Source organism: Silurus meridionalis, chromosome 16 (genome assembly GCF_014805685.1).
Source record: "Silurus meridionalis isolate SWU-2019-XX chromosome 16, ASM1480568v1, whole genome shotgun sequence".
Lineage (NCBI taxonomy): Eukaryota > Metazoa > Chordata > Actinopteri > Siluriformes > Siluridae > Silurus > Silurus meridionalis.
This window is the reverse complement of record NC_060899.1, coordinates 13038804-13052341: the sequence shown is the minus strand read 5'-3', so window position 1 is coordinate 13052341 and position 13538 is coordinate 13038804. Positions and strand designations below refer to the sequence as shown.

The window sequence follows — 13538 nt, the reverse complement described above, 5'->3', positions numbered from 1 at the left end:
ACTGGTTAAAATGGAAAAAAATATTGAATATATATATATACATATAGGGTTATTTTGAATTCGATGGCTGCAACATGTCTCAAAAAAGCTGGGATGGGACACCAAAAGATAAGCTCCATCAGTGCGGTATATACAGATTTTAGATCTAGACGCTTCCATCCAGAAAATGCCTTTAAAATGGAAGACCTTGCATATACTGTATGAGCAAAACAATGATAACTGCATATCGCATCTATTTCAATAGAATGACTGTCCATTAGCATGTCGGGTGCTGAACTGTTTTGCCTGCAGACAATATCTTTCACTGTTTGAAAAACATTTAGCACATCATGGGACACCCAGATTTGTTGAGCAGCTAGAATCCAGTGTCAGACACATATGGGACAACATTTCTTTCCTAAAACTTCAACAACTGGTCTCCTTAGTTTCCATATGTATACAGATAGATGACGTGATGCTGCACAGTGGTAAATGTATCCCAACTTTTTGAGACCTGTTGCAGCCATTAAATTCAAAATGATACAATGGTATAAATTCTTAGTTTAAACGTTTACTATGTTTTTTGTATGTTTGTTTTATTGTGAATAAAATATGGATTGATGAGATCGTCGCAGATCATCGCATTCTGCTTTTTTTTTTTACATTTTACACAGTGTCCCAACTTTTTGGAATTAGGTTTGTAGAACTGCAATTTCAAACAGCTGATGGCTTCAGAGACGTTACCAGTGTGGCACATGCTATCCTTGGACAAACTTGAGGACAGGCTGATCCGACTAGAAATGTATAGACTCTTGTTTCAAACTCGGCTCAAAAGTACCAGTAAAGCTTCTAATGATTATTTGCTCAGAGTTTCTTGCATTCGATTCTCAATATCTGCTGCTGTGGATGCTCCTATAGGAAACCTGCAGTTTTCAAAACAGATTTGTACCTAAGCGCTGCTGCTGTGGTGCTCTTACTCACAACTTGTTTACACTACACTATACCTCCCTTGAGTAGACCTAGTACTGTCTGTCATTTCTTTTCTACAGCTTCATGTTTTCTTTTTTAAATCCCAGAACAGTTTCCTTGTTCTGTCGGATTCCTAGACTTCTCAGGATGTTTTCTCCTCACTGCTGTCACCTCTGCATTGCTTATTAGAAATCTTGGTTTCTGTAAAGCTTCTCTGTCCCACTGTTAAAAAGAAATCAGCTTCATTATGAGGCTGTCTTTACTTCAAGCGATCCCTTGCATTTGTTTCCTGTGGCAAATCGAGGCGGTTTACACAATAGCATAAGAAAGAGCTGGTTTTTATCAGAGGACATGCATAAAATCAATGATGGCAACATGAACAATTTTGTTTGGCACGAGAAGACATTCGCTACATGACACCACTGATTTCCATCTGCCCCGAGCTGCTCGCTCTCTCTCTCTCTCTCTCTCTCTCTCTCCCCCTCTCTCTATCAGTCTGCTAGTTCTGTTTATTGTGCTTGATGCGACGCTGGAACAATTTGGAAATGATTGACCTCCCTGACATCACTGCACTCTCCCAGTTTCCACAGTAAATAGGCTTAATAAATTGAAACTGTAAATGAGACAACCTTTTTTCCCCCCCGACTTGTTGCTTTGTCATAAAGGTGTCTTATTATTGTACAAAGCATAGAAGAATCTTAATGAGAACAAAACACACAAGAAACTAAAGGATACTACTGTTTAAGCGTCTAATAAGCTTAAAATTCATTATTGCTCAGGTACTGTAGTACTAGAGACATTATTTTATAGAATTCAGGATTTTATTATTGGGTTTTTAGAGTATAATATACAATAGGGCATTCTGTTTTGGAAAAAAAAAAAAAAACTTAGTTGAACATAGTTTATTATTTTTGAACACCAGGACGTCCTGAAGTGTTTAATTAATCTTGTAGCGCAGATGTGTGTCCATGCTGACATTTTTATTGAGTAAATAATGTCGTGAAGTTTATTTTATGTCTTTAGGTACTTTAGGTACTGTAATGTATGCTTAATGTTGCTATATTTTTGTGAAACAGGTTGTTACAAATTACAAGACAAAATACATATATCGTTGGAGGTCATATATCACCACCTTAATAAACTCTATATAATCTGTCTACATTTTCACGACAAGAAACATTTGTAGCATTATATGGACTTTCATTGTTACCAGGCCATAACTATTATGCCAGGATGTTATTGTCATCAGTCGGTCAATATTGTCATCACTGTAAAAAAACACACATACACACATATACATCTGTGTGTACCATTCAGCACCAGAGACATCTTTAGCATTATAGGGACGTTCCTTGTTACCAGGAAAACTGTAACCATGGTTACCAGGATGTTATTGTCACCAGTCTGCAATTTGCAATTTGCACTTATTACCACTAGGTATGTTGCCCCTGTTATTGCTCAGTCAGCTATTGTTCCCTTCTCTGGGTCTTATTATGACACAAGCCTCTCTCTCATATCGTTCTTTTAGATAATTCCATTCTTAATGCTCTGCTCTTTTTCAGTCTGGCTTGTTGATGCGGTACATAAGCTCCACCAAAATGATGCGCAATTTGTGAAAAACTAGTTTATAAGTATAAATTAATAAACTGTAAGACAGTGCAACAGTGTCAATCAAATAGGGAGGTAAACAAGTCCAAATACATTATGCAGAATGAAGAGATGGAAAAACATGCCCTGCTGAACACTTGAAATAATAGTTCATGTTACATCCTGTGGAGACGAGCAAACAGGATCCTGCAGAAAGAGTTGAAGTTAAAAGCGGGATGTTTATATATTCAAGGCTGAATGCTGAGCAGTCAGATATGGAATTTTTGTTTGTTTCTTTCAGGTCAGGATTACAATGTGATAAAGTTTGCCGATAAAGCATATTAGAAAAAATAAAACCAATGAAATTTATTAGAAAAAATAGCTTGTGAGCACCAACAAAAAGTAATAACTTCAGTAATGTAGCTGAGGTTGAGGAAGTGTGGACAGGGCGGGCATTTCAATCTTTTTTCCCCAAATGTTGGTGGTGGATTTTAGTTGAGTTCGATGTTTCCTATTTTAGATTTAGTTCTGAATACAGATACAATTATACAAATACAAATATTTTGAGCATTAGATAGATGCTTTGTATTGTAACACTATTATCATAAAAGTTGGTTATATTGCACACGTTTTGGGTCACTTACCATGTTAGTTATAGGACCACCTATTAGTGTTTTAAGAAATCTAATTTATTAAAGACATATTATCTATATATACGACTTTTTACGTCTCAATAAGTTAATTAAACTGTAAATTGGATCATTCTTGAGAAATTTACCAAAATTTACCACATTTTGTGACCCCACCCCCACTGAACACCTTTGAGTTGAACTGGTACGCTGAGTCCTCACCTCACCTACCTGACCAACACCTGACTTTACTACATCCTTGATGAATGACCGCAAATCTCAACAAGCACACTCCTCTAGTGAAGGAGAAGAGTGAAGCTTATTTTAAAAGTATTATAATGTTTGTTCTGATAGATGAATAGATTTTACGTTACCTGGTAGACGAGGCTGGCTCTGTGGTCTGTCTCTGCATGCGCTGTGTGCGCCGCAGGAAGTGCTCCTTCATGGAAAGCTGCACCTCTGCTGGAATGTCAGGCGACGTGTGACTGATCTTCACGGCTGCTTCCAGGAAGCCCATGGGTGTCAGCGACTCCTTCACTTTCTCCATGGCCATGCCAACCAGGGGCTGCTGGGGACTGGGCACACGGGACAGCGGCTGAGGGGACGGGTAGCTGTCTGCGGTCAGGGCGACTGAACTGGTGGATGTCACGGCCTTATTGCGGCAAGGTATCCAGCACAATTTCCAGGAAGCTAATGCCACCAGCAGCAGCAATGCCAAACTACACGCCACGAGCACACCGATGGGGATGCCAGCAGTGACGTCTGTAGCCAGGAGGAGGCAGATCGAGAAAAGGTATTGGGGAAACAGATGGTAGAGACAGCAAGAGACACAGAAACATGTTTAGGATCATTCATACAGTATATTTTTCTTTGCTATAGACATATTGGCCATGCACATATCATCTCTGACATTAAGTTCACTGGCGGGTGGCTTCACAGGAAATCTGCATTCCTCAGTTGGCAAAACAAGGGGATTTGAAAAGGCTATTGAAAAGAGACGATCATAACACACCCACACAGAAATACACTGCAATGTAATTAATCACTCATACAGCATAGCTATAGGCCTGTAATCTTCTTTCAAAGAAACAATGCCAGTGGAAGATGCTGCAATGCTACCATCTGTGAAATGCCCATGAGTGGATGTAGGAGGGATGAAGCGTACATTTACTCCTGTATAGAATACGCTCAGAAATGAGCTAGAGAGGTTCAAGGAATGCTGACAAGCACTATGCAAACACGGATACAAAATAAAAAGGCAGAAGAGAAGTGACGACGCTACTGTCATTCAGCATGCCGCCGTGAGCTCTGCCGGGAGATTTCTTTTTTTGTTTTGTTTGTTTTTAAATAATCTCAAGACAGGATAATTATAATTTTTTTCTCTCTCTCTCCCCGAGACGAGCGGACCGCGCAAGAAAGATTGACTTTGTTTCTTTTTATTGAAGCCGAGGTCCTCTATCGCCCACTGGCTTTGATTATTGTGATTTATCTGTAGTAATGCACACGGAGGGATCCCAGTGCTTGTTGAGTAGGCAAATGAAACCCAAATCTCTAGGCACACATGAATGTCTGCAGCCAAGTCTAAGTCAGTTTTTTTCCACAAAGCCTTTTATTGGAACAATGACATAGGTCAGAATTTAATGAGTAAAATGTTAAACAATTCAAACAAGAAAGACAATGAGCTTTGTGCAATTCACACGAGGAACAGCAAACTGAATGGTACTTCATATCAAGATTTCCTCTGTGCGTCTGATTGGTAATTAAACTTAACATTATTTAATGCTAGAATAATATATAAACGAGAACACACCAGACATGAGCACAGTGACAATTCTTGAATGATTATATCCGATATTCCATGCTTTTGACATATTTTAGCTCTTCGTCGACACTAAGGTGGCAATTTCAGTCAACGAAAACATAGCTTTTTGCAAACAATCTCTAAAATGGGGACATTTGAAAACACGTTTTCGAGTCTCAGTGTGGACTGTAAAAAATGTTTTCAAAAACTATGACGCATCTTTTGTCATTGCTGCAACGTTTCGAAGAGCCAGAAAATAAATAAACATCAGACGGAAATGGGGTATAATGGTCAAAGCACCTTACATGTTACTCATGCGCAGTGCAGAAACGTCATCGTTTTCAGACGTTTTACTGTGGATGAGCAACTTTTGAGAAACGATTGAAAACAATGTTGTGAGCCTTTTTTTGATGAATTATTTAATCCGGATTAGTGTAGACAAAGCCTTAGAGATTTTTCTTAATCATATGTCCACTCTGTAGGGTTCACAAATAAGCCTGGATGAAGGAGTGATTTGTTTAGAACCAATAATTTATTCTGCCAGTAGATTAACACCATCATCCTGTCCATGGCTTCCCCTTGTAATCTGAAAAAGCAATACTAAGTCTGCCTGTCTAGACGTCAACTTTCCATTCCCTGTGTGCTGACAGCACAGCTGGGGCCTTTTGACCAGCTTAGCAGTTGGTGCTTACTGTGAGTGCTTATTTAACACTCCGCTTTGTAGAGAGGAAAGAAAAGAAAAGAAAAGAAAATTCTGTTTTTCTTTTTTTTTTTGATAACCTCTTTGATAACCTGCAGTCAATATGTAATTTCAACCGACACAAAAATCGAAATGAGCAAGGTCAAGAATTTGTAAAGTAACCATTTGTAGCCCTGCATATCAGTGGCTTTTGCACATTTATAGCACTTTACAACTGCATTACTGTTTGAATTTTGCTTATTGGTCATAAAAAATGAATTGCATGCATATCTAACAAGTAAAGTCAATCCTTACAGTAGAACTACAGAACTACAGAACCCACTGAACAAACATTTCACCAGGACTATGTTCATGAAAAACCAAAAATAAACACAAGATAACACAAAAATAACTGGGACACTAGGCTTCGCAGCAATTATTTGTTAAAGGGGGTTAAACCATGTGTGTTTGTGTCAGTCCAGTCCCAAATATCTGACTGTTACTGAATTCTCTGTTGTGATTGGTCAAGGAACTAAACAGGAGTTCTGGCTCTAATTCAAATGCACTTGGTTTAATATGTTTATATGTTTATTTTTTCCTTAAATTTTTAGGGCATTTGGCAGACACTTTTGTCCGGAGTGACTTACAATGATATCATGGATGCAACTGAGAGTTAAGATTCTTCCTCAAGGCCTCACAATGATTTTGGGATTTGAACTTATGACCTTCCAATCAGAAATCTAATGTCTTAACCACTAAAAGACCAATTGTTCCTACTTGTTTCTGTAGTAACATGTTTTTTCGAAGAATCTCCAGTGTCACTATTATGTGCCAAACACAGGTAAACATTAGTAAGTGATGAAACAACTTTCGAGTTGCTGCAACATAAGTAAGAACAAACTCATGAAAACTGATTAAAAAAAAACCTAATCAACCACTACTAGAAATCGTTAAAAACTTTTTTATGTTATTCTTGAATGTAAAATGTTAATAGCCGTAGTAGAAGGGGGCTAGAACACTTCATGGTATGTTGTTACTGGAAAACGATTCATCGACGTTGTGAAATGATCAACTACTTAAGATGGCCCTCATAACAGCAAGCCAGTGATTTTATGACTATAACTAACATAACATTTTCAACAGGGCGTGCACAATAACCAGGTTATTTTTTTTACAGTATCTCACAAAAGTAAGTACACCCCCTTACATACTTGGATATATTTTAAAGTAGTCAATGTGCAGGTTGTCTAGCAGTATAAATTTACTGTCCTCTGAATATAACTCAACATACAACCACTATTGTCAAAATAGTTGGCAACAAAATTGAGTACACTTTAAGTGATAACAGCTGTAGGTTGCTTAATCATGCAAAGCCACATGTTTACTCTGAAATACAAGCTGCACATTGACTGTTCTGAAAAGTTCCTGTTTCATTTCTATAGTATTATCCCTTGAAAAGATATACTAAAGTGCTTGCTGAAATGTGAGGGGTGTACTCAATTTTATGAGTTACTGTACACTGTATATTGTAACCCATGTTTATTTCAACCCCCTGTCCTTGAGTTTACCGTAGCGCTTTTCGCTGGCAGACCACAAGGGAAAATATAGAAGTGTGGAGCATGACATTGCATGTCCTTGTCTTAATAGCCAATCTGTGATAATTAAACTAATCAGTTTTTACGCTCCATTATTACAAAAAAAAAAGTTTTACCATCCTGGAATAATAATAACGGCTGTATTAATTATGCTTCGTAACTTTGATATTAGGATGGCATGGTAGCAGGGGAGGGTTTCAGAATCACAGGGTCCCTGTTTCGATCCCGTGCCCATACAAGTGTCAAGTGTCAATAGCCAAGACAGATCCCGGTGGAATAAACACAAAACGTGCAGTTTCTGTGGCTGATAGACTTAAACAGGTTCATATCTTGTCATATGAAATGTCTGTCCTGTTCCCATTTCCCATTCCCAATAGATGGCAAGATCGGAATAACAGCATCTAAGAGCTTTTCCTCAAAAAGAAGCTGTCAGTATTATGGCTCTGGCCTACATTTCCCATTAGCTATTAAACTCTCACATGTCTTTTTACAGTACATGAACTTTTGCACCTCAATCATGATGCCCTGTAGTTAGCACAAGTATATACGTCTCACCTTTCAAGACACTCACTGTCTCACGTTGGTTTGAAGTTGAGGGTTAAGAGGGTTAAGTGATTCTGGCATTTGGACTCATAACCAACCAATCAGAATTTCTTAACTTAATGCCTTAACCACTAAGTGACCACTTCTTTCAACTTGTTTCTATCGTAGTTTGCATAAGGGTACAACCCTATTTCCAAAAAACTGGGAAAAATATATAGTGTAAAAAAAAAAAATAGAAAGAAAGAAAGAAAGAAAGAAAGAAAGAAAGAAAGAAAGAAAGAAAGAAAGAAAGAAATCTATGATTTGCAAATATCATAAGCCTTTATTTTATTTACAATAGAACATAGAAAACATATTAAATGCTTATGGAGGAAATTTAGCATTTTCCAAAAATAAATAAATAAATAGTCATTTTGAATTTGATGACTAAAACACAGCTTGAAAAAGTTGGGTTGGAAAAAATAAGTATATAAATGGGGAGGGTTGCGTTAGGAAGGGCATCCAGCGTTAAAACATGTGCCAAATCGAACATGCGGATGGTCCTCTATGGCGACCCCTAACAGGAGAAGCCGAAAGAAAGTATTCTTAAATTGAAAAATTTTTTAAATAGCTTTAGTGGAAAGGCATTTGTATCCGCCTTCACCTTCATTACATGACATATCAGAAACAGTTTCTGGCACTGTGAATTGTTTAATTTGCCTGATTTTCTGCGGCCATAACAATATTAACTTCTTTTATTGATTCAAAAGACAACAAAGGTTAACAAAAGATAGGCGAACAGAAACCCTGCAAAGTTGCAAAGAAAGTTCAGGAAAATATATTATTATATTCAGCCCGTAATATGGATAAAGCATTTGTGCAGTTATTAATACAGTAATTCAATTCAACTCAATTAGTGTTCCTTTACATATTAACTTGGCAATTATACTAGTGGTAATAAAAAAATAATATCTAACTTTTTTTTAGGACTTTTTAATTTCTAATAATGGGATAATAGAGATGATAATAGGTGGGTGGGATCATTTTGTCAAATCTTTTCTCTAGAACTTTAGCACGTACAAGTGAGCAATATAAAGCTGGGGATAATGAGGTTCCGAAGCATCTGAAGCTGTAAAACAATTTAATACAGTCACACGATATTCTCAGGTGGCCGTTATTTCACATGCTCTCTATTCCATTCATATGTTAAATGGAAATTATAGCAGGGATTAAACCTAATAGGATTTGCAATTATAGAAAATGAATCAAGGAGAAAGAGGTGGAGGGATGAACCCTTACATGCAGTTAAAGTGAGGTACTGTTTTTATCATGAAGTCTATATGTATATTTATTTATTTATTTAAAAACGTCCCGAATTTGCCCTGATTACAAATTAATGATATTATAGATATCTTTCTCCCATTTACATTTTTCAGAGTAATGCTAATGTCCACAAAACAAATTCAACTCACATTAGAGCTGTTAAAAAATTTTGTTTTCTTACTCATTCTCAAAATCCCCCAAAAACCCAATCCAACTTAATACTTTAGTGAGAAATGTTAGTGAAAAGTCCTCTGGCTTTTTGTGCAGCTTTTCCTGACTGTTTCAAAACATGGACCCAGGAGAAATCTTCCCACAGAAGACATTAATGTAAAGAACTATCCTCAAGTCAGTGTATTCTATCCTCAAGTTTTTGCTGAAAATTTGATTGCATTATTATTAATCTTAAGACCTGGACACTGGAACTGAATAAAGAATTCAACAGCAGTACCATTATTCAAATCATAGGCTCAGCAAACAGTGAAGGTAGTGGCTTAGTGTTTAAAGCTTTAGGTTACTGATCAGAAGGTCAGAGTTCAAGCCCCGGTATCCCCCAGCTCCCACTATGTCCTTTAGCAAGATCCTTAACCCTCTGTGCTTGAGGGGCAGTATCATGGCTGCCCCTGTGCTCTGACACAAGTTTCCTAACTTCCCTGGGAAATGCAAAGAAACAACAATTACCCTGTGGGATCAATAAAGTACTTTAAATTAATAGACAAATTAAAAATAAATGTGGTCATGCACAATTCTCAAAGTCCAGTACAACGTTCTCATAATATGTTCATGTCTGTATGATCCAGCTAGATTGTCTTGCATGCTTTACTTCTCTTGTCATGTACTGCTGAAGTGCAAGATCCATCAGAAGGCATCAAGTGGACATGACAAGTGAAGCCTGGTATAATTTTCCACCCCTAGGAGACACGGCTAATGAACCACAAAGGTGTGGGAGCTTGGGCCCTGTGGGCCTGATCGTCCCACCACAACGATTAACGCTCCATTAATGAGCCACTTGTCTGCAGATTGCAGGTTCGCAATCAACCACTTGTCAGGACCAAAGAACACTGTGTAACTAAATACAAATATGTTATCACAAATGCAAAAATGAGTAGGGGCCTATTTTTCCACACCTGGTTAAGAAAAAAATCGAGGCTTGTTAAATTGGTCTGCAGATCACCGCAAAATGCATAACTCATTTATTCATCCTTAGTAGCTGCCTGGTCAGGTTTACTGTGCTTGAAATGTTTTTATATTCAATTTTTTTTAGAAAGTATAATGATCAGGTACAAGAATTGTAGCATGATAATAAACAGTGATGTTTAACAGACAGTTGGAGCTTCACAGAGTTTTTATGTAATTGAAATATCTGGTTTATGGCTCACCCTTTTTAGCCATTAATCCAAAAATAGATACAGAAATATTTGTTATAAAATACCCTTAAAAGTTTTTTAAAGATTTTATTTATATTTTTATGGTAATCTGAATATAAATTAATGAATACTTGTGTAATTTGACCCCACTAACTCGATCTTAATGCTAGTCAGACACAAAGCTTCCGAAACCAGGGTTTGAAATTTCACTGAACGTCGTTTTAGGTTCACTTCACTTGTCCTGAAAGTGTTCACTAAAAGCGTATGCTGCTCTACCACGCTCTGATCATGTATCATAAGGGAACGTGAGCTCATTGTGGCACCTAATATAGCTAAGACGCAGCTCTTTTTAATAATTTAATAAACCTGGACCTCATTAAGTCACTCTGAGATAATAATATGGATTAATCACTTCTCAGTCATGTGGCAAACTGCAGTATGAATTCAAAAACTTTACCAGACATGTCTGGAACTGCTGCTTTGTGATCTTGATGAGCAAATTAAAATGCATAGGCTAGAGAAAATGCAAAGCGATAACTACCAAGTTACTCAAAGTTTATGCATGGCATGTTTTTAAAGGTTGATAGAATGAAAAAAAAGCTGTTTATAATGTACACTGTCTGAGAAGAAATATTATGAATTGTCCCTATAATTAAAAACATTAATAGATTGTTCAACCATGTGGAAAGGAAGAAATAAAGCCCAGTAAATGTCAATTGATGAAACACAAAGCATTTTACAGTAGTCATCACGACTATTGGTGTTTGAAGCTCCGCAATCTTATGAAAAGGCTTCCTGAAGGGCCCTTGATGTGTAGGTGCTTAGCTTCCCAAGGGGAATCAAACTGGCTCTGTTGTAGGGATCTCTGTAGACAAAGTTAAAGCATTTCCCCACAGACACAAACTGAGAAACCCTTATGGTTGCTTAGAGTGTATTATAAAACATAGTCAGTGTAGAAATCAGAAAATCAGTGCAGTACTGTACATGCTTTTGGAAACAAATAGGTTCAATCCCTTAGCTTTGTTCATTCATCTATTTAGCAGACATGCTAGCCAAAGCAAGTGTAGCAGTATTATTAATCAATTACGCAGTCCAAATTAGTTCAACTATTTGACTATTTTCTGGTTTCTTGTCACTTTTTTTAAACACAGCATTCTTTTTGCTGACTGTTGAATCATTTAGTTGTGTTGGGCACTTACCAGTTTTAGCTATGTTTTTTTTACTATTTATTTCTGAGTGAAGATGTGTTTGGGAAGTAAATTAGAGTTCAATACAGTACCTTAGCTTAGATTAATTTACATAGCAGATGTTTGGGTCAAAACAGGCCCAGAATTTTCTGAAAACTTTTACTGCATTTGGCAGACACCCCCTTATACAACTGAGCAGCTGGAGGGTTAAGGGCCTTGCTCAAGGACTTAGCAGTAGTAGTTTGGTAGTGCTGGGATATGACGTCATGCCATGGGCCAGTGCCTAAACCACTGAGCTACCACGTCCCCTTAAGGATTTTGGCCTTAACATCTACCTATTTCAAAATTTTTTTTAAACTTGATTTTGTCTGTAAAGCCAGCATTTAAATGAGGCAAATATACCTGTCCATATAAGTTCAATTCCAGCTTCATCCCCTTCATTATAACAATGATAAATATGTGTTTTTGGAATTATTATTTATGAATTATTTTGAAAGAGTGAGGATGCGTTGTGTGTGTGCCTATTTAAAAAGGTCCATGTGAACACAACAAGGTTGATCAACAACATTCTAAACATATTTTCTCAGCAACATAATGCACACATTGCCTTGATCTAGTCCAATATGTTTTCCTGCTAATAGCTTTTAGTAAGAAATGATAATAAAAAACAAATATTGTGCCTTAAAACTAAATGACCTAAATAATTCTATAGGAACCAAGGAATCTTTGATGCAGTGACTGATTTATGTATCAGCTAAAAGGCTTGGAGATAATGAATGTTTTTTTTTTCTCTGCCTCGATGCCTCGCTTGTATTCTGACCAAAAAAAATAAATAAAATCTTGAGCCCCAATTAATATCTGTGCCTTAGAGCTTGAGACAGCTGATGAAATACGAAGGCAGTTCATTTCTTCCAGTTTTCTCCGGAGACACAGAGTTCACCTAGGTTGTGCCTGGATGTGCAGCATAGGTACCATTTTGGCAGTCCCACCGATTCAATTAAGCTTTGTTTGAAAGACAAGTCGGAGAGCAAACTGTGGCCTTGGGGGTGGGTGGGGGGGGCTGTTCATTTCGTTTCAAGTGTCTTCGAGCATAACCTGGTTTCCATGGAAACAGGACCATTAGACGCCAATCGCCACCCTGGTCACCTGCTTGCTTGTGAATTGGCTTATCTCTGGTTGGCAAAGAAAGAAAGACTTACAGGGAGAGTGTATAGTGGAGCTAGCGCATATGACTAAATGCTAATAAAGTGGCTTTCGACGAGATGCAATTAAAGAACTGGGCAAATGTGTGGAATGGATTTGTGGACGGCAAGAAATAGGCCTTCAAAAATAAAGTCATATACTGTTAAGATTGTTGATTCAAATAATTTATTGCAATTTATTTATTAAGTACCAAAAAATCCCTAGATTCATATTTCTATCTACAAAATGACATTATAAACTACAGCATCTTTTACTATAAGTATGCTATTGTGCTCTTTAGAAGAAAAATGCCCACTAAGTACTACTAATTGCAAAGCAACATGCTTTTATGCTTTTTTATGCTTTTAACTGTAAAAATGTTGTTTTTTTGGGGGATTTTGGAATATTATTGTTTTTGACCTGAAGGGATCCCTGGTGGTCTAGTGGTTAGGATGCGGCGCTCTCACTGCTGCGGCCCGAGTTCGATCCCCGGTCAGGGAGCCAACCCCAGCCACTTTCAGTGCCGGTCCCAAGCCCGAATAAATGGGGAGGGTTGCGTTAGGAAGGGTATTCAGCGTAAAAACGTGCCAAATCAAACATGCGGATGATCCGCTGTGGCGACCCCTAACGGGAGAAGCCGAAAGAAAGTTTGTAGTTTTTGACCTGAAATTCTAATTTTTTTTGGGGGGGCTGACATACTATTAAAAATGCATGTAACTGA

General features: G+C 37.5%; 1 protein-coding gene across 2 annotated transcripts in view; it reads right to left on the bottom strand.

Moving 5' to 3' along the window:
* The window catches only part of syt6a (synaptotagmin VIa), a 74551-nt gene that overhangs the window by 23667 nt on the left and 37346 nt on the right, over positions 1-13538 (bottom strand). For both annotated transcript variants that reach the window (XM_046869374.1, XM_046869375.1), the window contains exon 2: positions 3539-3926. In XM_046869374.1, the coding sequence (XP_046725330.1) occupies positions 3539-3926 (388 nt within the window). The remainder of the gene's footprint in view (positions 1-3538; positions 3927-13538) is intronic.